The sequence below is a fragment of the Hyla sarda genome, chromosome 4 (assembly GCF_029499605.1).
Source record: "Hyla sarda isolate aHylSar1 chromosome 4, aHylSar1.hap1, whole genome shotgun sequence".
In the NCBI taxonomy this organism is placed as follows: domain Eukaryota; kingdom Metazoa; phylum Chordata; class Amphibia; order Anura; family Hylidae; genus Hyla; species Hyla sarda.
Window position 1 is genome coordinate 47,285,704 of NC_079192.1, and position 27,814 is coordinate 47,313,517.

The 27,814-nt window shown below is 47.2% G+C and overlaps 2 protein-coding genes across 5 annotated transcripts in view; one reads left to right on the forward strand and one right to left on the reverse strand.

Moving 5' to 3' along the window:
- Positions 1-27,814, forward strand: part of PRKACA (protein kinase cAMP-activated catalytic subunit alpha) — a 170,027-nt gene that overhangs the window by 88,843 nt on the left and 53,370 nt on the right. The window lies entirely within an intron of this gene.
- The window catches only part of LOC130367858 (mucin-17-like), a 74,906-nt gene continuing 61,501 nt past the window's right edge, over positions 14,410-27,814 (reverse strand). For all 3 annotated transcript variants that reach the window (XM_056570748.1, XM_056570749.1, XM_056570747.1), the window contains exon 6: positions 14,410-15,624. In XM_056570748.1, coding sequence (XP_056426723.1) covers positions 15,305-15,624 — 320 coding nt within the window. In that variant the 3' untranslated portion in view covers positions 14,410-15,304. The remainder of the gene's footprint in view (positions 15,625-27,814) is intronic.

Below are 27,814 nucleotides of genomic sequence, written 5' to 3' on the forward strand. Positions count from 1 at the left end.
GAGTTGTAGTTTCTCTCTGTGTAGGTGTGCAGTGTGGTTGTAGTGTCTGTGTAGTGATATTGGGTTGTCCCTCTGTGTAGGTGTGCAGTGAGGTTATAGTGTCCCTCTGTATAGGTGTGCAGTGAGGTTGTAGTTTCTCTCTGTGTAGTTGTGCAGTGAGGTTGTAGTGTCCCTCTTTGTAGGTGTGCAGTGAGGTTGTAGTGTGTCCCTCTGTGTAGGTGTGCAGTGAGGTTGCAGTGTCCCTCTGTGTAGTTGTGCAGTGTGGTTGTAGTGTCCCTCTTTGTAGGTGTGCAGTGAGGTTGTAGTGTGTCCCTCTGTGTAGGTGTGCAGTGAGGTTGCAGTGTCCCTCTGTGTAGTTGTGCAGTGTGGTTGTAGTGTCCCTCTGTGTAGGTGTGCAGTGAGGTTGTAGTGTGTCCCTCTGTGTAGGTGTGCAGTGTGGTTGTAGTGTCCCTCTGTGTAGTTGTGCAGTGTGGTTGTAGTGTCCCTCTGTGTAGGTGTGCAGTGAGGTTGTTGTAGTGTCCCTCTGTGTAGGTGTGCAGGGTTGTTGTAGTGTCCCTCTGTGTAGGTGTGCAGTGTGGTTGTAGTGTCCCTCTGTGTAGGTGTGCAGTGTGGTTGTAGTGTCCCTCTGTGTAGGTGTGCCGTGAGGTTGTAGTGTCCCTCTGTGTAGGTGTGCAGTGAGGTTGTAGTGTGTCCCTCTGTGTAGGTGTGCAGTGTGGTTGTAGTGTCCCTCTGTGTAGGTGTGCAGTGAGGTTGTTGTAGTGTCCCTCTGTGTAGGTGTGCAGTAAGGTTGTAGTGTCCCTCTGTGTAGGTGTGCAGTGTGGTTGTAGTGTCCCTCTGTGTAGGTGTGCAGTGTGGTTGTAGTGTCCCTCTGTGTAGGTGTGCAGTGTGGTTGTAGTGTCCCTCTGTGTAGGTGTGCAGTGAGGTTGTTGTAGTGTCCCTCTGTGTAGGTGTGCAGTGAGGTTGTAGTGTCCCTCTGTGTAGGTGTGCAGTGAGGTTGTAGTGTCCCTCTGTGTAGGTGTGACTTGTGGTTGTAGTGTCCCTCTGTGTAGTGTGGTTTTAGTGTCCCTCTGTATAGATGTGCAGTGTGGTTGTAGTGTCCCTCTGTATAGGTGTGCAGTGTGGTTGTAGTGTCCCTCTGTATAGGTGTGCAGTGAGGTTGTAGTGTCCCTCTGTGTAGTTGTGCAGTGTGGTTGTAGTGTCCCTCTCTGTATTTGTGCAGTGAGGTTGTAATGTCCCTCTGTATAGTTGTGCAGTGTGGTTGTATAGTCCCTCTGTGTAGTGGGTTGTAGTGTCTCTCTCTCTCTCTCTCTCTCTGTTGGTGTGCAGTGTGGTTGTAGTGTCTCTGTGTAGGTGTGCAGTGTGGTTGTAGTGTCCCTCTGTGTAGGTGTGCAGTGGAGTTGTAGTTTCTCTCTGTGTAGGTGTGCAGTGGAGTTGTAGTTTCTCTCTGTGTAGTTGTGCAGTGAGGTTGTAGTGTCCCTCTGTGTAGGTGTGCAGTGAGGTTATAGTGTCCCTCTGTGTAGGTGTGCAGTGAGGTTGTTGTAGTGTCCCTCTGTGTAGGTGTGCAGTGAGGTTGCAGTGTCCCTCTGTGTAGTTGTGCAGTGTGGTTGTAGTGTCCCTCTGTGTAGGTGTGCAGTGTGGTTGTAGTGTCCCTCTGTGTAGGTGTGCAGTGAGGTTGTAGTGTCCCTCTGTGTAGGTGTGCAGTGAGGTTGTAGTGTCCCTCTGTGTAGGTGTGCAGTGAGGTTGTTGTAGTGTCCCTCTGTGTAGGTGTGACTTGTGGTTGTAGTGTCCCTCTGTGTAGTGTGGTTTTAGTGTCCCTCTGTATAGATGTGCAGTGTGGTTGTAGTGTCCCTCTGTATAGGTGTGCAGTGTGGTTGTAGTGTCCCTCTGTGTAGGTGTGCAGTGAGGTTGTTGTAGTGTCCCTCTGTGTAGTGAGGTTGTAGTGTCCCTCTGTGTAGGTGTGCAGTGTGGTTGTAGTGTCCCTCTTTGTAGGTGTGCAGTGAGGTTGTTGTAGTGTCCCTCTGTGTAGGTGTGCAGTGAGGTTGTTGTAGTGTCCCTCTGTGTAGGTGTGCAGTGAGGTTGTAGTGTCCCTCTGTGTAGTTGTGCAGTGTGGTTGTAGTGTCCCTCTCTGTATTTGTGCAGTGAGGTTGTAATGTCCCTCTGTATAGTTGTGCAGTGTGGTTGTATAGTCCCTCTGTGTAGTGGGTTGTAGTGTCTCTCTCTCTCTCTCTCTCTCTCTGTTGGTGTGCAGTGTGGTTGTAGTGTCTCTGTGTAGGTGTGCAGTGTGGTTGTAGTGTCTCTGTGTAGGTGTGCAGTGTGGTTGTAGTGTCCCTCTGTGTAGGTGTGCAGTGGAGTTGTAGTTTCTCTCTGTGTAGGTGTGCAGTGGAGTTGTAGTTTCTCTCTGTGTAGTTGTGCAGTGAGGTTGTAGTGTCCCTCTGTGTAGGTGTGCAGTGAGGTTATAGTGTCCCTCTGTGTAGGTGTGCAGTGAGGTTGTTGTAGTGTCCCTCTGTGTAGGTGTGCAGTGAGGTTGCAGTGTCCCTCTGTGTAGTTGTGCAGTGTGGTTGTAGTGTCCCTCTGTGTAGGTGTGCAGTGTGGTTGTAGTGTCCCTCTGTGTAGGTGTGCAGTGAGGTTGTAGTGTCCCTCTGTGTAGGTGTGCAGTGAGGTTGTAGTGTCCCTCTGTGTAGGTGTGACTTGTGGTTGTAGTGTCCCTCTGTGTAGTGTGGTTTTAGTGTCCCTCTGTATAGATGTGCAATGTGGTTGTAGTGTCCCTCTGTATAGGTGTGCAGTGTGGTTGTAGTGTCCCTCTGTATAGGTGTGCAGTGTGGTTGTAGTGTCCCTCTGTATAGGTGTGCAGTGAGGTTGTAGTGTCCCTCTCTGTATTTGTGCAGTGAGGTTTTAATGTCCCTCTGTATAGTTGTGCAGTGTGGTTGTATAGTCCCTCTGTGTAGTGGGTTGTAGTGTCTCTCTCTCTCTCTCTGTAGGTGTGCAGTGTGGTTGTAGTGTCTCTGTGTAGGTTTGCAGTGTGGTTGTAGTGTCTCTGTGTAGGTGTGCAGTGTGGTTGTAGTGTCTCTGTGTAGGTGTGCAGTGTGGTTGTAGTGTCTCTGTGTAGGTGTGCAGTGTGGTTGTAGTGTCCCTCTGTGTAGTTGTGCAGTGAGGTTGTAGTGTGTCCCTCTGTGTAGGTGTGCAGTGAGGTTGTTGTAGTGTCCCTCTGTGTAGGTGTGCAGTGAGGTTGCAGTGTCCCTCTGTGTAGTTGTGCAGTGTGGTTGTAGTGTCCCTCTGTGTAGTTGTGCAGTGTGTTTGTAGTGTCCCTCTGTGTAGGTGTGCAGTGTGGTTGTAGTGTCCCTCTGTGTAGGTGTGCAGTGAGGTTGTAGTGTGTCCCTCTGTGTAGATGTGCAGTGTGGTTGTAGTGTCCCTCTGTGTAGGTGTGCAGTGAGGTTGTAGTGTGTCCCTCTGTGTAGATGTGCAGTGTGGTTGTAGTGTCCCTCTGTGTAGGTGTGCAGTGTAGTTGTAGTGTCCCTCTGTGTAGGTGTGCAGTGAGGTTGTAGTGTGTCCCTCTGTGTAGGTGTGCAGTGAGGTTGTTGTAGTGTCCCTCTGTGTAGGTGTGCAGTGAGGTTGTTGTAGTGTCCCTCTGTGTAGGTGTGCAGTGAGGTTGTAGTGTGTCCCTCTGTGTAGGTGTGCAGTGAGGTTGTTGTAGTGTCCCTCTGTGTAGGTGTGCAGTGAGGTTGTTGTAGTGTCCCTCTGTGTAGGTGTGCCGTGTGGTTGTATTGTCCCTCTGTGTAGTGTGGTTGTAGTGTCCCTCTGTATAGGTGTGCTGTGAGGTTGTTGTAGTGTCCCTCTGTGTAGGTGTGCTGTGTGGTTGTTGTAGTGTCCCTCTGTGTAGGTGTGCAGTGTGGTTGTAGTGTCCCTCTGTGTAGGTGTGCAGTGTGGTTGTAGTGTCCCTCTGTGTAGGTGTGCAGTGAGGTTGTTGTAGTGTCCCTCTGTGTAGGTGTGCAGTGAGGTTGTTGTAGTGTCCCTCTGTGTAGGTGTGCAGTGAGGTTGTTGTAGTGTCCCTCTGTGTAGGTGTGCAGTGTGGTTGTAGTGTCTCTGTGTATGTGTGCAGTGTGGTTGTAGTGTCTGTGTAGTGATATTGTATTGTCCCTCTGTGTAGGTGTGCAGTGGAGTTGTAGTTTCTCTCTGTGTAGGTGTGCAGTGTGGTTGTAGTGTCTGTGTAGTGATATTGGGTTGTCCCTCTGTGTAGGTGTGCAGTGAGGTTATAGTGTCCCTCTGTATAGGTGTGCAGTGAGGTTGTAGTTTCTCTCTGTGTAGTTGTGCAGTGAGGTTGTAGTGTCCCTCTTTGTAGGTGTGCAGTGAGGTTGTAGTGTGTCCCTCTGTGTAGGTGTGCAGTGAGGTTGCAGTGTCCCTCTGTGTAGTTGTGCAGTGTGGTTGTAGTGTCCCTCTGTGTAGGTGTGCAGTGAGGTTGTAGTGTGTCCCTCTGTGTAGGTGTGCAGTGTGGTTGTAGTGTCCCTCTGTGTAGGTGTGCAGTGAGGTTGTTGTAGTGTCCCTCTGTGTAGGTGTGCAGTAAGGTTGTAGTGTCCCTCTGTGTAGGTGTGCAGTGTGGTTGTAGTGTCCCTCTGTGTAGGTGTGCAGTGTGGTTGTAGTGTCCCTCTGTGTAGGTGTGCAGTGTGGTTGTAGTGTCCCTCTGTGTAGGTGTGCAGTGAGGTTGTTGTAGTGTCCCTCTGTGTAGGTGTGCAGTGAGGTTGTAGTGTCCCTCTGTGTAGGTGTGCAGTGAGGTTGTAGTGTCCCTCTGTGTAGGTGTGACTTGTGGTTGTAGTGTCCCTCTGTGTAGTGTGGTTTTAGTGTCCCTCTGTATAGATGTGCAGTGTGGTTGTAGTGTCCCTCTGTATAGGTGTGCAGTGTGGTTGTAGTGTCCCTCTGTATAGGTGTGCAGTGAGGTTGTAGTGTCCCTCTGTGTAGTTGTGCAGTGTGGTTGTAGTGTCCCTCTCTGTATTTGTGCAGTGAGGTTGTAATGTCCCTCTGTATAGTTGTGCAGTGTGGTTGTATAGTCCCTCTGTGTAGTGGGTTGTAGTGTCTCTCTCTCTCTCTCTCTCTCTCTCTGTTGGTGTGCAGTGTGGTTGTAGTGTCTCTGTGTAGGTGTGCAGTGTGGTTGTAGTGTCTCTGTGTAGGTGTGCAGTGTGGTTGTAGTGTCCCTCTGTGTAGGTGTGCAGTGGAGTTGTAGTTTCTCTCTGTGTAGGTGTGCAGTGGAGTTGTAGTTTCTCTCTGTGTAGTTGTGCAGTGAGGTTGTAGTGTCCCTCTGTGTAGGTGTGCAGTGAGGTTATAGTGTCCCTCTGTGTAGGTGTGCAGTGAGGTTGTTGTAGTGTCCCTCTGTGTAGGTGTGCAGTGAGGTTGCAGTGTCCCTCTGTGTAGTTGTGCAGTGTGGTTGTAGTGTCCCTCTGTGTAGGTGTGCAGTGTGGTTGTAGTGTCCCTCTGTGTAGGTGTGCAGTGTGGTTGTAGTGTCCCTCTGTGTAGGTGTGCAGTGAGGTTGTAGTGTCCCTCTGTGTAGGTGTGCAGTGAGGTTGTAGTGTCCCTCTGTGTAGGTGTGCAGTGAGGTTGTTGTAGTGTCCCTCTGTGTAGGTGTGACTTGTGGTTGTAGTGTCCCTCTGTGTAGTGTGGTTTTAGTGTCCCTCTGTATAGATGTGCAGTGTGGTTGTAGTGTCCCTCTGTATAGGTGTGCAGTGTGGTTGTAGTGTCCCTCTGTGTAGGTGTGCAGTGAGGTTGTTGTAGTGTCCCTCTGTGTAGTGAGGTTGTAGTGTCCCTCTGTGTAGGTGTGCAGTGTGGTTGTAGTGTCCCTCTTTGTAGGTGTGCAGTGAGGTTGTTGTAGTGTCCCTCTGTGTAGGTGTGCAGTGAGGTTGTTGTAGTGTCCCTCTGTGTAGGTGTGCAGTGAGGTTGTAGTGTCCCTCTGTGTAGTTGTGCAGTGTGGTTGTAGTGTCCCTCTCTGTATTTGTGCAGTGAGGTTGTAATGTCCCTCTGTATAGTTGTGCAGTGTGGTTGTATAGTCCCTCTGTGTAGTGGGTTGTAGTGTCTCTCTCTCTCTCTCTCTCTGTTGGTGTGCAGTGTGGTTGTAGTGTCTCTGTGTAGGTGTGCAGTGTGGTTGTAGTGTCTCTGTGTAGGTGTGCAGTGTGGTTGTAGTGTCCCTCTGTGTAGGTGTGCAGTGGAGTTGTAGTTTCTCTCTGTGTAGGTGTGCAGTGGAGTTGTAGTTTCTCTCTGTGTAGTTGTGCAGTGAGGTTGTAGTGTCCCTCTGTGTAGGTGTGCAGTGAGGTTATAGTGTCCCTCTGTGTAGGTGTGCAGTGAGGTTGTTGTAGTGTCCCTCTGTGTAGGTGTGCAGTGAGGTTGCAGTGTCCCTCTGTGTAGTTGTGCAGTGTGGTTGTAGTGTCCCTCTGTGTAGGTGTGCAGTGTGGTTGTAGTGTCCCTCTGTGTAGGTGTGCAGTGAGGTTGTAGTGTCCCTCTGTGTAGGTGTGCAGTGAGGTTGTAGTGTCCCTCTGTGTAGGTGTGCAGTGAGGTTGTTGTAGTGTCCCTCTGTGTAGGTGTGACTTGTGGTTGTAGTGTCCCTCTGTGTAGTGTGGTTTTAGTGTCCCTCTGTATAGATGTGCAGTGTGGTTGTAGTGTCCCTCTGTATAGGTGTGCAGTGTGGTTGTAGTGTCCCTCTGTATAGGTGTGCAGTGTGGTTGTAGTGTCCCTCTGTATAGGTGTGCAGTGAGGTTGTAGTGTCCCTCTCTGTATTTGTGCAGTGAGGTTTTAATGTCCCTCTGTATAGTTGTGCAGTGTGGTTGTATAGTCCCTCTGTGTAGTGGGTTGTAGTGTCTCTCTCTCTCTCTCTCTGTAGGTGTGCAGTGTGGTTGTAGTGTCTCTGTGTAGGTTTGCAGTGTGGTTGTAGTGTCTCTGTGTAGGTGTGCAGTGTGGTTGTAGTGTCTCTGTGTAGGTGTGCAGTGTGGTTGTAGTGTCTCTGTGTAGGTGTGCAGTGTGGTTGTAGTGTCCCTCTGTGTAGTTGTGCAGTGAGGTTGTAGTGTGTCCCTCTGTGTAGGTGTGCAGTGAGGTTGTTGTAGTGTCCCTCTGTGTAGGTGTGCAGTGAGGTTGCAGTGTCCCTCTGTGTAGTTGTGCAGTGTGGTTGTAGTGTCCCTCTGTGTAGTTGTGCAGTGTGTTTGTAGTGTCCCTCTGTGTAGGTGTGCAGTGTGGTTGTAGTGTCCCTCTGTGTAGGTGTGCAGTGAGGTTGTAGTGTGTCCCTCTGTGTAGATGTGCAGTGTGGTTGTAGTGTCCCTCTGTGTAGGTGTGCAGTGAGGTTGTAGTGTGTCCCTCTGTGTAGATGTGCAGTGTGGTTGTAGTGTCCCTCTGTGTAGGTGTGCAGTGTAGTTGTAGTGTCCCTCTGTGTAGGTGTGCAGTGAGGTTGTAGTGTGTCCCTCTGTGTAGGTGTGCAGTGAGGTTGTTGTAGTGTCCCTCTGTGTAGGTGTGCAGTGAGGTTGTTGTAGTGTCCCTCTGTGTAGGTGTGCAGTGAGGTTGTAGTGTGTCCCTCTGTGTAGGTGTGCAGTGAGGTTGTTGTAGTGTCCCTCTGTGTAGGTGTGCAGTGAGGTTGTTGTAGTGTCCCTCTGTGTAGGTGTGCCGTGTGGTTGTATTGTCCCTCTGTGTAGTGTGGTTGTAGTGTCCCTCTGTATAGGTGTGCTGTGAGGTTGTTGTAGTGTCCCTCTGTGTAGGTGTGCTGTGTGGTTGTTGTAGTGTCCCTCTGTGTAGGTGTGCAGTGTGGTTGTAGTGTCCCTCTGTGTAGGTGTGCAGTGTGGTTGTAGTGTCCCTCTGTGTAGGTGTGCAGTGAGGTTGTTGTAGTGTCCCTCTGTGTAGGTGTGCAGTGAGGTTGTTGTAGTGTCCCTCTGTGTAGGTGTGCAGTGAGGTTGTTGTAGTGTCCCTCTGTGTAGGTGTGCAGTGTGGTTGTAGTGTCTCTGTGTATGTGTGCAGTGTGGTTGTAGTGTCTGTGTAGTGATATTGTATTGTCCCTCTGTGTAGGTGTGCAGTGGAGTTGTAGTTTCTCTCTGTGTAGGTGTGCAGTGTGGTTGTAGTGTCTGTGTAGTGATATTGGGTTGTCCCTCTGTGTAGGTGTGCAGTGAGGTTATAGTGTCCCTCTGTATAGGTGTGCAGTGAGGTTGTAGTTTCTCTCTGTGTAGTTGTGCAGTGAGGTTGTAGTGTCCCTCTTTGTAGGTGTGCAGTGAGGTTGTAGTGTGTCCCTCTTTGTAGGTGTGCAGTGAGGTTGTAGTGTGTCCCTCTGTGTAGGTGTGCAGTGTGGTTGTAGTGTCCCTCTGTGTAGGTGTGCAGTGTGGTTGTAGTGTCCCTCTGTGTAGGTGTGCAGTGAGGTTGTAGTGTGTCCCTCTGTGTAGGTGTGCAGTGTGGTTGTAGTGTCCCTCTGTGTAGGTGTGCAGTGAGGTTGTTGTAGTGTCCCTCTGTGTAGGTGTGCAGTAAGGTTGTAGTGTCCCTCTGTGTAGGTGTGCAGTGTGGTTGTAGTGTCCCTCTGTGTAGGTGTGCAGTGTGGTTGTAGTGTCCCTCTGTGTAGGTGTGCAGTGTGGTTGTAGTGTCCCTCTGTGTAGGTGTGCAGTGAGGTTGTTGTAGTGTCCCTCTGTGTAGGTGTGCAGTGAGGTTGTAGTGTCCCTCTGTGTAGGTGTGCAGTGAGGTTGTAGTGTCCCTCTGTGTAGGTGTGACTTGTGGTTGTAGTGTCCCTCTGTGTAGTGTGGTTTTAGTGTCCCTCTGTATAGATGTGCAGTGTGGTTGTAGTGTCCCTCTGTATAGGTGTGCAGTGTGGTTGTAGTGTCCCTCTGTATAGGTGTGCAGTGAGGTTGTAGTGTCCCTCTGTGTAGTTGTGCAGTGTGGTTGTAGTGTCCCTCTCTGTATTTGTGCAGTGAGGTTGTAATGTCCCTCTGTATAGTTGTGCAGTGTGGTTGTATAGTCCCTCTGTGTAGTGGGTTGTAGTGTCTCTCTCTCTCTCTCTCTCTCTCTCTCTCTGTTGGTGTGCAGTGTGGTTGTAGTGTCTCTGTGTAGGTGTGCAGTGTGGTTGTAGTGTCTCTGTGTAGGTGTGCAGTGTGGTTGTAGTGTCCCTCTGTGTAGGTGTGCAGTGGAGTTGTAGTTTCTCTCTGTGTAGGTGTGCAGTGGAGTTGTAGTTTCTCTCTGTGTAGTTGTGCAGTGAGGTTGTAGTGTCCCTCTGTGTAGGTGTGCAGTGAGGTTATAGTGTCCCTCTGTGTAGGTGTGCAGTGAGGTTGTTGTAGTGTCCCTCTGTGTAGGTGTGCAGTGAGGTTGCAGTGTCCCTCTGTGTAGTTGTGCAGTGTGGTTGTAGTGTCCCTCTGTGTAGGTGTGCAGTGTGGTTGTAGTGTCCCTCTGTGTAGGTGTGCAGTGAGGTTGTAGTGTCCCTCTGTGTAGGTGTGCAGTGAGGTTGTAGTGTCCCTCTGTGTAGGTGTGCAGTGAGGTTGTTGTAGTGTCCCTCTGTGTAGGTGTGACTTGTGGTTGTAGTGTCCCTCTGTGTAGTGTGGTTTTAGTGTCCCTCTGTATAGATGTGCAGTGTGGTTGTAGTGTCCCTCTGTATAGGTGTGCAGTGTGGTTGTAGTGTCCCTCTGTGTAGGTGTGCAGTGAGGTTGTTGTAGTGTCCCTCTGTGTAGTGAGGTTGTAGTGTCCCTCTGTGTAGGTGTGCAGTGTGGTTGTAGTGTCCCTCTTTGTAGGTGTGCAGTGAGGTTGTTGTAGTGTCCCTCTGTGTAGGTGTGCAGTGAGGTTGTTGTAGTGTCCCTCTGTGTAGGTGTGCAGTGAGGTTGTAGTGTCCCTCTGTGTAGTTGTGCAGTGTGGTTGTAGTTTCCCTCTCTGTATTTGTGCAGTGAGGTTGTAATGTCCCTCTGTATAGTTGTGCAGTGTGGTTGTATAGTCCCTCTGTGTAGTGGGTTGTAGTGTCTCTCTCTCTCTCTCTCTCTCTCTCTCTGTTGGTGTGCAGTGTGGTTGTAGTGTCTCTGTGTAGGTGTGCAGTGTGGTTGTAGTGTCTCTGTGTAGGTGTGCAGTGTGGTTGTAGTGTCCCTCTGTGTAGGTGTGCAGTGGAGTTGTAGTTTCTCTCTGTGTAGGTGTGCAGTGGAGTTGTAGTTTCTCTCTGTGTAGTTGTGCAGTGAGGTTGTAGTGTCCCTCTGTGTAGGTGTGCAGTGAGGTTATAGTGTCCCTCTGTGTAGGTGTGCAGTGAGGTTGTTGTAGTGTCCCTCTGTGTAGGTGTGCAGTGAGGTTGCAGTGTCCCTCTGTGTAGTTGTGCAGTGTGGTTGTAGTGTCCCTCTGTGTAGGTGTGCAGTGTGGTTGTAGTGTCCCTCTGTGTAGGTGTGCAGTGAGGTTGTAGTGTCCCTCTGTGTAGGTGTGCAGTGAGGTTGTTGTAGTGTCCCTCTGTGTAGGTGTGACTTGTGGTTGTAGTGTCCCTCTGTGTAGTGTGGTTTTAGTGTCCCTCTGTATAGATGTGCAGTGTGGTTGTAGTGTCCCTCTGTATAGGTGTGCAGTGTGGTTGTAGTGTCCCTCTGTATAGGTGTGCAGTGTGGTTGTAGTGTCCCTCTGTATAGGTGTGCAGTGAGGTTGTAGTGTCCCTCTCTGTATTTGTGCAGTGAGGTTTTAATGTCCCTCTGTATAGTTGTGCAGTGTGGTTGTATAGTCCCTCTGTGTAGTGGGTTGTAGTGTCTCTCTCTCTCTCTCTGTAGGTGTGCAGTGTGGTTGTAGTGTCTCTGTGTAGGTTTGCAGTGTGGTTGTAGTGTCTCTGTGTAGGTGTGCAGTGTGGTTGTAGTGTCTCTGTGTAGGTGTGCAGTGTGGTTGTAGTGTGTCCCTCTGTGTAGGTGTGCAGTGAGGTTGTTGTAGTGTCCCTCTGTGTAGGTGTGCAGTGAGGTTGCAGTGTCCCTCTGTGTAGTTGTGCAGTGTGGTTGTAGTGTCCCTCTGTGTAGTTGTGCAGTGTGTTTGTAGTGTCCCTCTGTGTAGGTGTGCAGTGTGTTTGTAGTGTCCCTCTGTGTAGGTGTGCAGTGAGGTTGTAGTGTGTCCCTCTGTGTAGATGTGCAGTGTGGTTGTAGTGTCCCTCTGTGTAGGTGTGCAGTGAGGTTGTAGTGTGTCCCTCTGTGTAGATGTGCAGTGTGGTTGTAGTGTCCCTCTGTGTAGGTGTGCAGTGTAGTTGTAGTGTCCCTCTGTGTAGGTGTGCAGTGAGGTTGTAGTGTGTCCCTCTGTGTAGGTGTGCAGTGAGGTTGTTGTAGTGTCCCTCTGTGTAGGTGTGCAGTGAGGTTGTTGTAGTGTCCCTCTGTGTAGGTGTGCAGTGAGGTTGTAGTGTGTCCCTCTGTGTAGGTGTGCAGTGAGGTTGTTGTAGTGTCCCTCTGTGTAGGTGTGCAGTGAGGTTGTTGTAGTGTCCCTCTGTGTAGGTGTGCCGTGTGGTTGTATTGTCCCTCTGTGTAGTGTGGTTGTAGTGTCCCTCTGTATAGGTGTGCTGTGAGGTTGTTGTAGTGTCCCTCTGTGTAGGTGTGCTGTGTGGTTGTTGTAGTGTCCCTCTGTGTAGGTGTGCAGTGTGGTTGTAGTGTCCCTCTGTGTAGGTGTGCAGTGTGGTTGTAGTGTCCCTCTGTGTAGGTGTGCAGTGAGGTTGTTGTAGTGTCCCTCTGTGTAGGTGTGCAGTGAGGTTGTTGTAGTGTCCCTCTGTGTAGGTGTGCAGTGAGGTTGTAGTGTGTCCCTCTGTGTAGGTGTGCAGTGTGGTTGTAGTGTCCCTCTGTGTAGGTGTGCAGTGAGGTTGTTGTAGTGTCCCTCTGTGTAGTGAGGTTGTAGTGTCCCTCTGTGTAGGTGTGCAGTGTGGTTGTAGTGTCCCTCTTTGTAGGTGTGCAGTGAGGTTGTTGTAGTGTCCCTCTGTGTAGGTGTGCAGTGAGGTTGTTGTAGTGTCCCTCTGTGTAGGTGTGCAGTGTGGTTGTAGTGTCCCTCTGTGTAGGTGTGCAGTGAGGTTGTTGTAGTGTCCCTCTGTGTAGTGAGGTTGTTGTAGTGTCCTTCTGTGTAGATGTGCAGTGAGGTTGTAGTGTCCCTCTGTGTAGATGTGCAGTGAGGTTGTAGTGTCCCTCTCTGTGTAGGTGTGCAGTGTGGTTGTAGTGTCCCTCTGTGTAGGTGTGCAGTGTGGTTGTAGTGTCCCTCTGTGTAGGTGTGCAGTGTGGTTGTAGTGTCCCTCTGTGTAGGTGTGTAGTGTGGTTGTAGTGTCCCTCTGTGTAGGTGTGCAGTGTGGTTGTAGTGTCCCTCTGTGTAGGTGTGCAGTGTGGTTGTAGTGTCCCTCTGTGTAGGTGTGCAGTGAGGTTGTAGTGTCCCTCTGTGTAGGTTTGTAGTGTGGTTGCAGTGTGGTTGTAGTGTCCCTCTCTGTGTAGGTGTGCAGTGTGGTTGTAGTGTCCCTCTGTGTAGGTGTGCAGTGTGGTTGTAGTGTCCCTCTCTGTGTAGTGTGGTTGTAGTGTCCCTCTCTGTGTAGGTGTGCAGTGTGGTTGTAGTGTCCCTCTGTGTAGGTGTGTAGTGTGGTTGTAGTGTCCCTCTCTGTGTAGGTGTGTAGTGTGGTTGTAGTGTCCCTCTTTGTGTAGGTGTGCAGTGTGGTTGTAGTGTCCCTCTGTGTAGGTGTGTAGTGTGGTTGTAGTGTCCCTCTCTGTGTAGGTGTGTAGTGTGGTTGTAGTGTCCCTCTCTGTGTAAGTGTGCCGTGTGGTTATATTCTCCTGTATGGATGTTAGGCTGTAGTCCCATATGATGTAATGTATGTTCTGTAGCTGGTTATCTGGCTGCAGCCTGTAAGGGTTTGGGGGGGCTGGATGATAATACGAGCAGTTCCCAGCTGGAGAATAATAGACATGATGCCATGTCTGCAGGGGGCTGTCTGGGCTACTGATCAGCAGCCGGTGCCCGGGCATGCTTGCGGGGGAGGTTGCCTCTGTTATTTCACTGATTTGTATTTGTTTTTCATCACTTTGGCATCATTCCTGCATTACTAACATGTTCTTTTAATTTACCACATGTCCGGTGTCCACATCTGCCTCGGAAATTGCTCTATAGTTTTATATGGGATTGTCTTACCTTAAAATCACAGAGGCCATCAGCCGAACCTTTGCAGGGCAGTTCCTGTTTCCTCCACTGCACATGTAGACTTATTTGTGACTTAACCAAAATGATTGGCTTTTTTTGGGGACATATGTTGAACCTACTATATAATACGCAGGCTTTAAGTGATGTCTTCGCTGTAGTAGGTTGAGGTCAGTAGAGGAGCCATGCTGGGAGCAGATGGTTAGAAGGGATTACAACTATTCGGTTTCTCCAGGTGTTTGTCTTACCTGGATTTGTAATTACCTGTTTGGAAGAAGCAGCCAGAAGGGTCCTATGTGGTCTCTATAGCATCTGTTCTGCATCTAGTAGGCACAGATGGTGTCATCATCTACACAGTGCTGTCCTGGTGCGCAGTTAGTTTTCCAGTCACCCCCGATATAATAATAAAATAATTATGTAGATATTCCTGAAGGCCCCCATACACAAAGAAAATTGGCTGAACCCCCTGATTTCAGCAGGATAGGCACCTGGTCAATGTGTCTGGTGGCCTCCTGAATCTCCTCCAGCTGGTGAAGTAGGGGAAGAAAATTATCCTTTTGTCCTCAGAGAGGTAAGTGGTCAACAAATAAGTCTGGCAGTGGCTTTCCCCTCCCCATCTATACTTATAACTTGTGTATCGGCAGAGTTAGCTCTTGCCAGAATTCGATAGCTGTTTGACTAACAGCCACCTTTATAGACAATCCATATTCTCAGGTGATTTGGTAGTCTTATAATGATATTCCATCATAGGCAATAAAGAAGTGGAGCACTCACCAGGTCAATCAATGTCAGCAAGCTTCTTTATTTCATGTTAGCTTGACAGCGTACAAACATGCATGGGAGAGCGGATGGAAACATAGGGGTGGGGGGGGGAGAGGGTTGGGCGACGGTCCGTATCGCGCAATCTGCGCTTCGTCAGGCCCCTACTAGGGGCCTGACGAAGCGCTGATTGCGCAATACGGACCGTCGCCCAACCCTCTCCCCCACCACTCTGTTTCTATCCGCTTTCCCATGCATGTTTGTACACTGTCTAACATGAAATAAAGAAGCTTGCTGACATCCATTGACCTGGTGAGTGCGCCACTTCTTTATTGCCTATGATGGAATGTGTACTTGGACTGTTTTGTGTGAGCATCGGGAAGGTCTGCTTATAAAGAGTCTAGCGGATAGCGAAGTAGTAGTGCCGGGTTTTCTCTATCAAGGGTTGTCTTATTATGATACTTCTGATATCCACAAAGGGGACCACCGGTAGTCCCTCAAGTATGTCTTTTTGAAACATGGAAATGTAACTATTTTTCCTTCTATCTTACCAATATGAAACATTTGTGGGCATTGGACAAATTTAATATTTTTCAAATGGATGGTCCCAAGCTTTAATAAGAAAAAAACAAAAACAGTCCTTGTTCACAACATTGATCCATGAGATCTTCAGGATTTTAAATAGTGCAAAGCTCCACACTCAAAGACACATATTGCACATCAATACAGTTTTCTTCTGTGTAACTTACCACAGTGCCCCCTAATAAGTGGAGCCACTTACGTATACATTCATCACATTGCGACACATGGGTGGAACCATTGTCCTTTACACTCAGCATAATTATTTTCATGGGTGTAGCCACGGTCACTCAGGAACATGCTCTGCATAGTTGGAGCCACTGTCACTCAGGAAAATGCTTGGCATGGGTGGAGCCACACAACCACACTGGTATTACAATAACTCACACATTTGTTGCAGTGTCCTTCAAGAACAGCATAATGTTTTTCATGGGTAGAATCACTGTCACAAACGAAGCACACTGCCTAGCATAGGTAATCCCACTGTCTCAATCGGGAACATGTTCTGCGTGGGTAGAGTCACTGCCATTCTGGAATATGATCTGCATAGGTCGATCCACTGTCACACAGGAACATGATCTGTATCGTTGGAGCCACTGTCAAGCAGAAACACGCTCTGCGTGGGCGGAGCCACTGTCATCAGGAACATGATCTGTATGGTTGGAGCCACTGTCAAGCAGAAACACGCTCTGCGTGGGCGGAGCCACTGTCACTCATGAACATGCTCTCCATGGGTGGTGCCACTGTCGCTCAGGGATGGGTAGAACCACACAATTACCACAATAACTCACACATTTGTGGCAGTGTCTCTAATGGGTGGAGCCACTGCCCTACACAGAAATCTTGCATTTCACACTCCTCACAGTTCCCTGCCTAGATGGAGCTTAACTTAGTGAAAAGTTTCCACCTCAACGACTGTCCAGTCACCTTGTGGAGAAGCATCGCCTTCAGGAGAGAAACTGGTGACAGATGTAATACTAGCACGGGACTCATCCAGTGGGGACAACAGTTCGGCCCACTTTCCCAATTCTGCCCCCCGCACACCTCCCTTCATCCCCCCTTCTGAGGCCGCCAGTAGCAATGTTCTTCCGATGATCTGCTCCACCAGCCCCAGTTCTGCCCCTCTCGGGCTGCGTTCTTGAGGTCCGTGTTCTGACTCGTAGATTGTGTATAACCCATCTGAAGGTGTAGCAGTGGGAAAGGGTTCACCTAGAAAAATGGGCAGGCAAAACTAAATATCATTATTTACTGTGATGGGTGTTACCACTTGTGTGTGTGTATGTGCTGTAACATTTTCATGAAGATGCAGCTGATGCAAAGGTTTGTTCATGTGTAGGCTACGTACCCCTGATCTTTCTCCTCCGTAAAAAAACATGCTTCCATCTACCTTTGTAATTTCATATTTTGCCACCTATCCTGAAATAATCCTTTTGTTTGTAGTATTGTAAACACATCTAAAGTTCCAAAAACAGTATAAAACCCTATTTATGGTCCGGATAGCATATGGTACAGAAAGGAAACGGGAAAGTGCTTTATAGGGCATTGATCTCCAACCCGTGTCCCACCAGTTGTTGTGATACTACCCTATACAGCACTTTCGCGTTTGCCCTTTATGTACCATATCCTATATGGACTATTAATAGTTGGTTAGTTTAGGCAGGACAAAACTATTCCTTAATACTCCAACAATTCTTGTGTTGCCCTTTTTTCCAGTACATCATGTTCCTTACCAGTGAATACCACAGCACACTGCAATCTGCATTTTTTTTTTTTTTTTGCAGGTTTCCAAGGCTTGAACAACATTCTGTGTTTGTTCCCAGGCACAGCGGGTTAGGCTATTACGCATAAGTTTTGATTAGGGAAGATTGTTATGTTGAGTCCCCACTGATAAGAAACTGGGTTTTGAAGTGGAAAAGAGAATTCTTATCCTCCCTAGAACTAGGTTGAAAATGCAAAAATACATATTTGCATGACGATAATCTAATTTATTCCATACAAATGGATAATCTATAGTTACCTTAAAGGGGTAAACTTCTGGTCAGGGAGGGGGTTCCTGCGCCGCCACCAGTAAAAAAAAAAAAAAAAAAAAAAGGAACCCCGCTATCCAGTGCTTCCTGGTTTGAAGATGTGGCCTCACACGCCCACTTGTCCAATCAGCAGCCTCAGCGATGTCCGGCCTAAACCACTGATATGCTGAGCGGGAGTGTGACGTCACATCCCCCCAAACCAGAGATGCAGCCGAGCTCCTATATATTGGCGGCGGCACAGGAGTGAGGAAGATAGAGAGCTTTTTGTTTGCTTTTTACTTGCCCACTTCCTGACCAGATTTTGTTTTGAAAAAAGGTTTATCACCAGACTACTCCATTAAAGTGTTCCTATCATTAAGAAAAACTTTTGACGTGTCAAAAATTTTGATTGGTCAGGGTCTCAGTGCTGAGACCCCCACTGATCAGGAGAAAAAGCTTTCCGGCTTGTAGCAATCTCTGTCCAGCTTCTCTGGATGGCCCCATAGACTAATTATAATGGGGCTGCAGGATTGAGATCTTGCGCTTCTCCAGGCTCATTCTGTTTGGTCCCTGAGACTTTGACCGATCATAACTTTTGACATGTTTCTGTGACATGTTATTTTTTTCCCCCTAAAAATAAGTACCGTATTTTTTTGCCCTATAGGACGCACCGGCGTATAAGACGCACCCAATTTATAGGTGCAAAATCTAAAAAAATAAAGATTTTGAACCCAATAGTGGTCTTCAACCTGCGGACCTCCAGATGTTGCAAAACAACAACTCCCAGCATGCCCGGACAGCCGTTGGCTGTCCGGGCATGCTGGGAGTTGTAGTTTTGCAACATCTGGAGGTCCGCAGATTGAAGACCACTGCATAGGAGGTAATACTCACGTGTCCCCGCCGCTCCGGACCCGTCACCGCTGCCCTGGATGTCGCTCCATCGCTGTCGCCGTGTCCCCGTCGCTCCGGAACGTCTCTGCTGCCGGCCGGGTATCCTCGCTCTCCTTCACCGCCATCACGTTGTTACGCACGCCGACGCACGTACGCGACGACGTGATGACGAGGAAGGAGAGCGCCGGCATACAGGGGATCCCTGAACGGAGAAGACACCGAGGAGGCAGGTAAGGTCCCTCCCGGTGTCCTGTAAACACTAACCCGGCTATTCAGTCCGGCTGTTCGGGACCACCGCGGTAAAATCACGGCGGTCCCGAACAGCCCGACTGAACAGCTGGGTTAGTGTCACTTTCCCTTCAGACGTGGCGGTCAGCTTTGATCGCCGCGTCTGAAGGGTTAATACAGGGCATCACCGCGATCGGTGATGTCCTGTATTAGCCGTGGGTCCCGGCCGTTGATGGCCGCAGGGACCGCCGCTATAGGGGTGTATTCGCCGTATAAGATGCACCGACCTTCCCCCCCCCCCCCCAGTTTTGGGGAAGAAAAAGTGCGTCTTATACGGCAAAAAATACGGTAATTGCCTATCTAGAGGGAAGTAATCTAAATTCGCCATCAAACAACCTGATAAACTGATGAGTGGATTAATAGATATTGGATAGTTGTGGTTTATTAGCTGTTTGGTTTCTGGTTGCAGAGACTGCACTCAAAAATTGTCTTAATGCTGCTTTAACTCTATAGCTTAACAAAGTACATATCAACCCTCATTCACCTCTTGTGTGGTGGTATACATTATAGAAAATAGAGCCAGCTCTGGAGTAGGCTTACAGGTCCTTTTGTAAATGCCCTACTGTTGCTAAAAAAGTTAAAGGGGTATTCTGGCTTTATATATCTTATCCCCTATCCAAAGGACAGGGGTTAAGATGTATGATCGCTGGGAGCCCCGCGATATGGGTGCCGCCCCCGGCATTCTGAGTGCTGCCTCTAAAATGTGACATCACGACCACGCCCCTCATGACGTCACACCACGCCCCCTCCATTCATGTCTATGGGAGGGGGCGTGGCCGTGGTGTCATGCATCAGCCTCGGAGGTAGTGCCGGTGTGAGGTGGTTTTTTGCGCCCCCGTAGATCCATGCGTCCACTCCTCCCCCAGCTCTCCGAACATTTCCGAAGCTAGCACTGCTCTACGTCCTCAGCTTGGGGAGATGAGGGAGGGGACCTGCCGTGGAGATCTATGTCCTCAGGGAGGGGGCATGCCGTAGAGATCTGCGTCCAGCCGAGCTCAGGGAGGGGAGATGAGGGAGGGGGCGTGAACCTCCTCCCTCCCCTTGCTCTGCCCTCCCCCAGTTCTAGCTTCGGAAATGTTAGTTCTAGCTTCGGAAATGTTCGGAGAGCTGGGGGAGGAGCGGACGCATGGATCTACGGGGGCGCAAAAAAACACCTCACACCAGGCACAAAATGCCGGGGGCTGCACCAAGATCGCAGGGGTCCCAGCGCTGCGACCCCTGTGATCATACATCTTATCCCCTTTCCTTTGGATAGGGGATAAGATGTATAAAGCCAGATTACCCCTTTAATGAACCCTTTGGGATTGCAAAAGATAGGGGATAAAATGTATGACCGCAGGGGTCCCGCCGCTGGGGACCCCCGCGATCTAGGTGCAGCCCCCGGCATTCTGTGCAGGGCATAGACATGAAGGGAGTGGCCGTGGCCGTTACATCACGTCCCCGTCTATCCTTTGGATAGGGGATAAGATGTATAAAGCCGGAATAACTGGATTTCTGCATTGATTGATAAAATGTGATCTGACACAGACAGTTGTACCGCTTATGTCTTTTATTCAGCATTTTGAGTAAACATCCACAGTGCAGAGAGAAAAAATAAGTCAACCTCTGTGTTAATGATTTCCCCAAGAGCCAATTTACAAAAGATGTTTCAGTTAAGGGGATGAAGTTTCACAGGCACTTGAGAGAGTTGTTAGCGTGAACTATGCCTTGAGGCAAACAACTTTCAGAAGCCTTGTTATAGAGATGCACCAAGCTGGAGAAATGTACAAAAGCATTGCTACAGAGCTGAGGGTGCATCAACCTACAGTATGACACGTTGGGCCTATAGCAACCAATCAGAGCTTAGCGTTAATTTTACCTGAGCATGAAGACAAATGAGAGCTGACCTGGGATTGTTGTAAATAAGCCAGTTTTGTCTCAGAGAGTATTGATGGATCTGCTCTATTATCTACACATGGAGAAGATTCAGGACTATTTATTCTTCTTGCCCTAGTAGTAGGCGTCTGTCAAGATGGCTCCAAGAGCATAATGGGCAGTCTAAGAGGGAAGGAAAAAATGGACTTAAAGGGGTACTCCGGTGCTCTAACGCTCGGATGCCAGAGGATGTGATTGTGACGTCACGGTCACGCCCTCGTGACATCACGCCTCGCCCCCTCCATTCTGTCTATGGGAGGGGGCGTGTCACCGACACGCCCCCTCCCATAGACATGAATGGAGGGGGCGTAGCATGACGTCACGACCACTGTGGCAGGAACCCTGCGTTTGCTTAGAATGCCGGGTCCTGCGGGGGTTCCCAGCAGCAGGACCCCCGCGATCAGACATCTTATCCCCTACGATGTCTAGCAGCAGAGTACCCCTTTTAAAGCTGTATCAAGGCATTTTACAAGAGAATGTGCAGACAGTACTCTATGATCTCAGGTTAAAGAGACTTCAGGTGATGTAGCAAGATGTTGACCTAAAGCAGAGTCCTGACTTTAAAGGGTTTCTCCGGCGCTTAGACATCTTATCCCCTATCCAAAGGATAGGGGATAAGATGCCTGATCGCGGGGGTCCCGCTGCTGGGGACCCCTGTGATCTTGCACGCCGCACCCCGTTTATTATCAGTCCACGGAGCGTGTTCGCTCCGGGTCTGATTACTGTCGATCAAGGCTCCGCCCCGTGTGACGTCACGCTCCGCCCCCTCAAGGCAAGCCTATGGAAGGGGGCGTGACAGCTGTCATAAGAGGGCGGCGCTGACGTCAGTGCAAGTTAAGCTACAGAAGCCCCGCCCGTGCCAGTTACAGCCACATTTCCACATATAATAAAACTAAGATTGCGGGCGAACGGCCGGGCGGATCCGGCCAAGGTAGGGTTCATAGTAATCAGCGTCTCCCGCACTATCCATCAGTACCTGTGGTAAGTGCGGGAGCAAACGTGACAGTTTTCCTTTAACCCTATCAAGATGCTGTGGCATTAGAGGGCTCTAAACGCAAGGCATCCCTTGACCAGAAACATTTGTTCCTCAATGTTGTGCAAATCTAATTTGTAGTTACAGGAAATGTTTGGTGGTGGTGACTGCTAAAATAGTAACTATAGGTTATTTAATTTAATAATTAATTTACTTTTTCTCCCTACACTGTAAATGTTTTCTTAAATAGTATACCTGTTTGTGTGTGATGTGTATAGTTAGATTGTGTTTGCATATAACTGTGACTTGGCTAAGGCAGTGTTCACACGTTCAGGTTTTTGATTGCAATTATTGAATTTAAAACCAGAAACAGATCATAAATGGGGGGCAATTAGAAAGGAAAGAATGACACTTCACCTCTTTTCATATCAATTGATGGCTTTGTATTCAATAATTAAAAATAAAAAACAGAAAGTGTGTTGTTGGGTGGACGTGGAAGATCCTCTCTCTCGCACTCTTGTCTTTTGATCAGCTGTCTTCTCATTGAGATCTTCCCTCCTCTGAACAGTTCCACTATCTACAACTTAGCCATTTTATGTCTTCTACACTGGGTTCTACGGTAATGTCCCTGCCTACAAGTTTTTAATGTTTGTGCCGTGGTGGACCTCAGACGATGGGACTTCTCTCTGATATCTACTCTATCCTTCTAACCTTTCCCACTGGTGCTGCCCCTTCTCATTGCTATATGTGCCGATTGGATGAGGCCCTGGTTGTCACCATTACTCTCCCTTAGTGGCAAATTATTTGGGAATGGGCTTCTAAGGCTTCTTGCACTGCATATAAGGAAACTCACTTTAAAATGCTTATGGGGTGGTACCATAATCCAGAGTTGTTCAATCAATTGAAACCTACTATTCCACCCCAATGTTGGCGTTGTGGCGTGGGTTTGGGGACTATTTGTTATATATTCTGGTCCTGTCTGCTTATCGTGGACTTTTGTTTGGAGGATGGTGAGACCCTCATTGCTAAATACTGGAAATGGTCTCTTACTCAATCGGAGGCTGATTTGGGGGCTCGTATACGTGAGATTCGCGCTCTCAAATCGCTTACGACCTCCTTAAATAATGCCATTCCCTTATTTTTTTCTGTCTGTGAGCCGTGGGATCGCTTTTCTGATTGACAACCTCTGTTACTTGCTTTCCCTTCTGTTTTCTTCTTTCTCTTTTCTTCTTCTTGCCTAGCTTTCTCTCTTTTTGCCTTTCTGTCTTTTTCTGTTTTGTTGTGTGTCCCTTTGTGTTTGTTTTTGTTGATCCTTTTTGTGCTTAATTCGTGTTTTTATGTTTCCCCTCATGATTGGTCCCTATGTGCGGAATTACTGCTTGCACTTGGTATCACTTTATTCTTACTCGGTTATACTATAGTGTTTGCATTGTTGGTATGTTTTTTTTTGTTTTGTTTTTTTGCTGTATTTGGGCCTTCAGGCCCCTCTGTGGAATTTGTATGATATCTTTTTCTTTGCATTGTATAATTATAAACCTTTAATAAAAATTTACAGTTAAAAAACAAACAGATCAAAATGTATAGTTAATCAATGCAGAAATCCAATTATTTCAAAAGGTTCACTCACTTATTCTTGCATCTGTAGTTGGCTTATTACTTACTGCATAAACCTTTGGCTGTAACTGTACTAGACCTTTAAAGGGAACCAAGCTTTAGATTTTACCATATATAAAGGCTTGGCAATACATTATATATGGTAAAAATTTTATCTTTACCATCCCCGTGGGACGATTTTGCCCCCAGGCATAGTAAGAATATGAAGTTTGTAAGTAGTCCCCTGGGTGGGAAACTACCTACCTAGTCCTGTTCGCTCCTGCTCTAGTGACGGCCAATCATGCCAAGGGGGCGTCACTATGGCTGGAAAAGACAGGACTAGGTAAGTATAGCTCCCCGCCCAGGGGACTACTTTTGGGGCGGTGGGGGAAACTTACAAACTTCATATGCTTACCATCCCTGTGGTTCAAATGCTTACCATCCCAAAACGTCCCCCGGGGATGGTGAGGATAGAGATTTATCAAATATAATGTGTTGCTAAGCGTTATATATGGTAAAATCTAATGCTTGGTTCCCTTTAAATAATACAGCTGGGGACACACCAATGGAAATGTATAGGTGATGGAATTGCATAAACTGAAGAGGGAATTGGATACTGTCCTCTTAGTTAAAGAGCCTTTAGAAATTAGAGTTTTGAAAAAAGTCTCTTCTGAGCTAAGAGGGTGGGTCTGTTGTAAGTATTTTGCAGTAATCTGAACAATACAATGACCATTTGTGGTTTCTCTCATTGTAGAACCATTTTTTTATGTATTCCGAGAAAAAAATACTTGGAGCTTTTGGCTGCTACAGCCCAGATGACCTAATGGGTGATTTAGACATGACCACAATCTGCCTTGTAGAAGACCTGAGCTACATAGAGAGTTAGGTTATCTATCCCACAGACACTTTGATAGGTTTAGGGTGTCCTTAAAGGGGTACTCCGCCCCCGAGACATATCCCCTATGCAAAGGATAGGGGATGAGATGTCTGATTGCGAGGATCCCGACGCTGGGGAGCCCTGCGATCTCCCTGCTGCACCCGACTGCTGTTTAGAGAGTTGGGTGCAGCGCCGGAGCCTCTTGACGTCACGGCTGTGCCCCCTCAATGCAAGTCTATGGGAGCGGGGCGTGACAGTGACATCACAAGCCTCCGTATCGACAGTCATCCTGCACGCTCCGTGCACCGGATGTCTGGGGTGCCGCAACCGAGATTCAGAATCAGACATCTTATCCTCTATACTTTGGATAGGGGATAAGATGTCTAGAGGCGGAGTACCCCTTTAAGAGCAGCAGACGGACACTGATTTGTACAAACTTAGGCTTTTTCCCTGGTGTTGGTTCAAGCATCACTATTTATCATACATACAAGAACAGTAGAAGTCTGGCACCGCTAATGTAAATGGATATATGAGAGCATAGACATAGTAAATAAAACACAGCTAATAAATGTATCTGTCCGGACAATGGTTGCTGTGGGTAACGGTGGTGCTCTCATCAAAGAAAGGCCAGAGATGCAGCACATTCATAATATGTAGAAAAGAATGAAGATAAAGCACTAACCGCAGCCAAAATCGCGACAGCAGAATGTAGATTCTTTATTCCAAAAGTTGGATACATGTAACGAGGCGGACAGACACACAGGGAGCAATGGATGGAAAAGGTGAGGCGGGGGCGGAACGAAGGGGCGGCAACCGGTTTCACGCACTGAGGCGCTTCCTCTGGCCCACACTGACATAATCATGTCAGAGGTGGAGACTTTATGCAGTTGCAACTGGGCGTTACTAAGACTTAAGTGCAACAATACAGGTGAGTGAAATACAAAAAATTGAAAATACATTGCAAAAAAGCTCACACATTAAAACCATTACTAATACAGCTTGTAAATTAACGGAGAAAGACGCCCATTTCACTTTTATCATTTAGACCTAGAGGTCCGAGCGCATTTGTTCGGATAATCCAATGGGCTTCCTTCCCTATTAATACTAAATTATGATCTCCCCCATCAGGGGGTATTTCAACTTTCTCAATCCCTGTAAATTTGATTATAGATAAGTTACTGTCATGAACATTTCTGATAAGTGCAATAAAACAGGACGCTCCCGTCCCTGTACGAATAGAACGAAGGTGTTCTTTAATTTGTATTAACAGTTTTTCCTTTTGGTTTTACCTACGTAGTAATACTGGCATGAACACAGCAGACAGTATACCACATGGGTTAGATGAACACACTGCCCTTAAAGATTTGATGAGGAATAATGATATCTCAGGGGGACATTTATCAAAGCATTTAGTAGGTTTTTTTTTTTTTTTTGCTTAAAATTGTTGCAAAAAAAGTCACACTTGCGACTACTCTCTTTTTTCTGCGACTTTTTGATTGTGCAGTGTCCTAAGCAAAAAATAAAAATCTTGCTTACCAAAGCATAAAGTGATTTTTGACTTGCAGTGGTCAGAGATTTATCAAGTGCGAAACTCGCAAAAAAGTCGCATTACATGAAAAAACCTACTAAATTTACTCCAGCTCCGACATGGAGCAGAAAAAGCCACTACCAAAGCAAAAAAAGAAAAATTGCTTACCTGAAAGAAATTTATCAACAGACTGAAAGCATAAGTCGCACATAAGCAAAAAAAATTGTAAGAAAAAAATAACTAAAAAAGGGAATACATAAGCAAACATTGATAAATGTCCCCCTTAGTCTCCAAGGCAGATAAAGGTGGGGCTGTAGTGATTTGGAAACAAGCAGATTACACCACTGAGGCAGAAAAACAACTTCAAAATACAGTAGTATATGCCCAATTACCTTCAAGTCCTACTACCAAAATCAAAGAAAAATTGTGCACACTTCTGCGCAAACATGTTAACAAGGGTGTCATTTCAAAAAAATGGCCGAAAGACTTATCCCCAGACAGCCTAAATTCCCTTAATGGTACATTTTGCCCAAGATCCATAAGTCACTGAGCCAGCCCCCAGGCTGCCCCATTGAGGCTATTTCCAGCTTCCTTGATTGGTTAATGTCCCCCATTCTTAAAGAAACTCCGTCCTACTTTAGAGACACTGGAGATTTAATCAAATGCTTGGAAGAGTTTGAATGGAGACCTGATTTCTCCCTGGCTTCCATTGATGTAGAAAGCCTGTATACCCGCATCCCGCACGGTGCGGGTATACAGGCTAAGAGAATGCCTCCAATGCACAGATAAATCTGAGGACTTCATTGCTTTCTATTGTGAAGCACTTGAACTTGTACTAACTAATAAAGCTTTTCGTTTTGATGGAGTTTGGTACATCCAAAATCGGGACCGCGATGGGGACCCCTGTCTCTTGTGTTTATGCAAACATTTTCTTGGCAATGTTTGAACGGAAATTCATCTTCTCCTCCCTTAACCCTTTCGTCAGTCATATTAAGTTATTTTTAAGATTTGTCGATGATATTTTTGTTGTTTGGGAGGGAGGAGAAGATGAATTTGCTGCCTTCGTTGATTACCTAAATGTGACTAATGATGTTAATATGTTGTTCATGCACCATTTTGGTGGCAATAAATTAGAATTTTCCAGATTTTGGCAGTAAATGACACCCTTGTCACCACATCTTTCAGGAAAGCCACATCACGGTATGCACTGCTCCATTTCAATAGTTCTCATCCTCCACACATAAAAAGAAGCATCCCTTATAGCCAATTCGTTCGGTTAAAACGAATAAATAATGACAGGGAGAAATTCTTGGAGAAAGCTAAAGATTTATCCAGTTGCCTCCTGGCTCGAGGTTATCCTAACACAGTTGTATCTCAAGCTTTTGAGAAAGTAGAGAAAAAAACTCGTAGTGAATTATTAAAGAAACCTAGAAAAGAATCAAACTCTGATAATTACCAGGAAAGATTTATGTTTGCATTTCAGAATTCCCCCATGAACAAAACAAGTAATAATATCATCAGGAAAAATTGGTTTATTCTCAAGATAATGATCTTAAACCTTTAACTGTTTGTGAACCTATCATCACTCCAAAAAGAAATCAAACTTTAGGTTCCTTTTTAAAAAATTTACAGAAAAAAAATGGTTACTGGCTAGCAGCCCAATAGGGAACTACACGTGTCATCAGTGCAACAGTTGTAGTCATAACATGAGCAAGAAAACCTTCAGATTAGGTGAAATTATGGTTTCAGTGGATCAATTAATAACTTGGCAAACTACCCATGTGGTATACTGTCTGCTGTGTTCATGCCCCAGTATTACTACATCAGTAAAATCAAAAGGAAACTGTTAATACGAAATAAAGAAAACCTTCGTTCTATTCGTACAGGGACGGGAGCGTCCCGTTTTATTGCACATATCAGAAATGTTCGTGACAGTAACTTATCTATAATCAAATTTACAGGGATTGAGAAAGTTGAAATACCCCCTAATGGGGGAGATCGTAACTTAGTATTAATGGAGAAGGAAGCCCGTTGGATTATCCGAACAAATGTGCTGGGACCTCTAGGTCTAAATGATAAAAGTGAAATGGGCGCCTTTCTTCGTTAATTTACAAGCTGTATTAGTAATGGTTTTAATGTGTGAGCTTTTTTGCAATGTATTTTAAATTTTTTGTATTTCACTCACCTGTATTGTTGCACTTAAGTCTTAGTAACGCCCAGTTGCAACTGCATAAAGTCTCCACCTCTGACATGATTATGTCAGTGAGGGCCAGAGGAAGCGCCTCAGTGCGTGAAACCGGTTGCCCCTTCGTTCCGCCCCCGCCTCACCTGTTCCATCCATTGCTCCTTGTGTGTCTGTCCGACTCGTTACATGTATCCGAGTATTGGAATAAATCTACATTCTGTGATTTTGGCTGCGGTTAGTGCTTTATCTTCATTCTTTTCTACATTTATCATACATATATGGGCCTACTACGTCCTATGGAATCCCAACCAACACTAAGCAAAACCATTCCCACACAATCATTCTGTTAAGGACTCATTTTTATGACCATCTCCTAAAAATAACATGCATGTAAAAATGCTCAAGCTTACATAGATGCATCCGAATGTCACAGAAGCATGTGAGCACAGACCACACCTCATCTGAAAGCATTGTTTAGTCACTGAATTGTGGTGCATGATCTTGAAGATGTGGACAGAAATTGTGTTTGCCAAAAGTGAGGGGAGTAGCAAACCAATGGAAGGTTGAGGATGATGAGTGGGGGGAAGATATTAGATGTTAAAGTGGAAGCGTGGTGCAAGTGGCATGAAAGCTCTGTGAATCAAGCCCCTTAACCAAGGTCAGTAATACAATGGTTTATGGTTCCATTATCAATATGGATATACTAGACTAAAAATAAGCTTAATATAATCATGTAACTCTTTATCTATGAAAGCAAAGGGAATACTTCCTTATATGTAAAAAGATATTCTAAATGCAATGGTGGAGACCTTTATTATGGGGCTGGATTCATTACTAAAATGGTAGTGCTCAGTACTGTAGGAAATATGGGACACAGGTAAAGGCTGGTGTCACGATGCCGGCTGGCAGGTAGTGGATCCTCTGTGCCAGAGAGGGATTGGCGTGGACCGTGCTAGAGGATCGGTTCTAAGTCACTACTGGTTTTCACCAGAGCCCGCCGCAAAGCGGGATGGTCTTGCTGCGGCGGTAGTGACCAGGTCGTATCCCCTAGCAACGGCTCAACCTCTCTGGCTGCTGAAGATAGGCGCGGTACAAGGGAGTAGACAGAAGCAAGGTCGGACGTAGCAGAAGGTCGGGGCAGGCA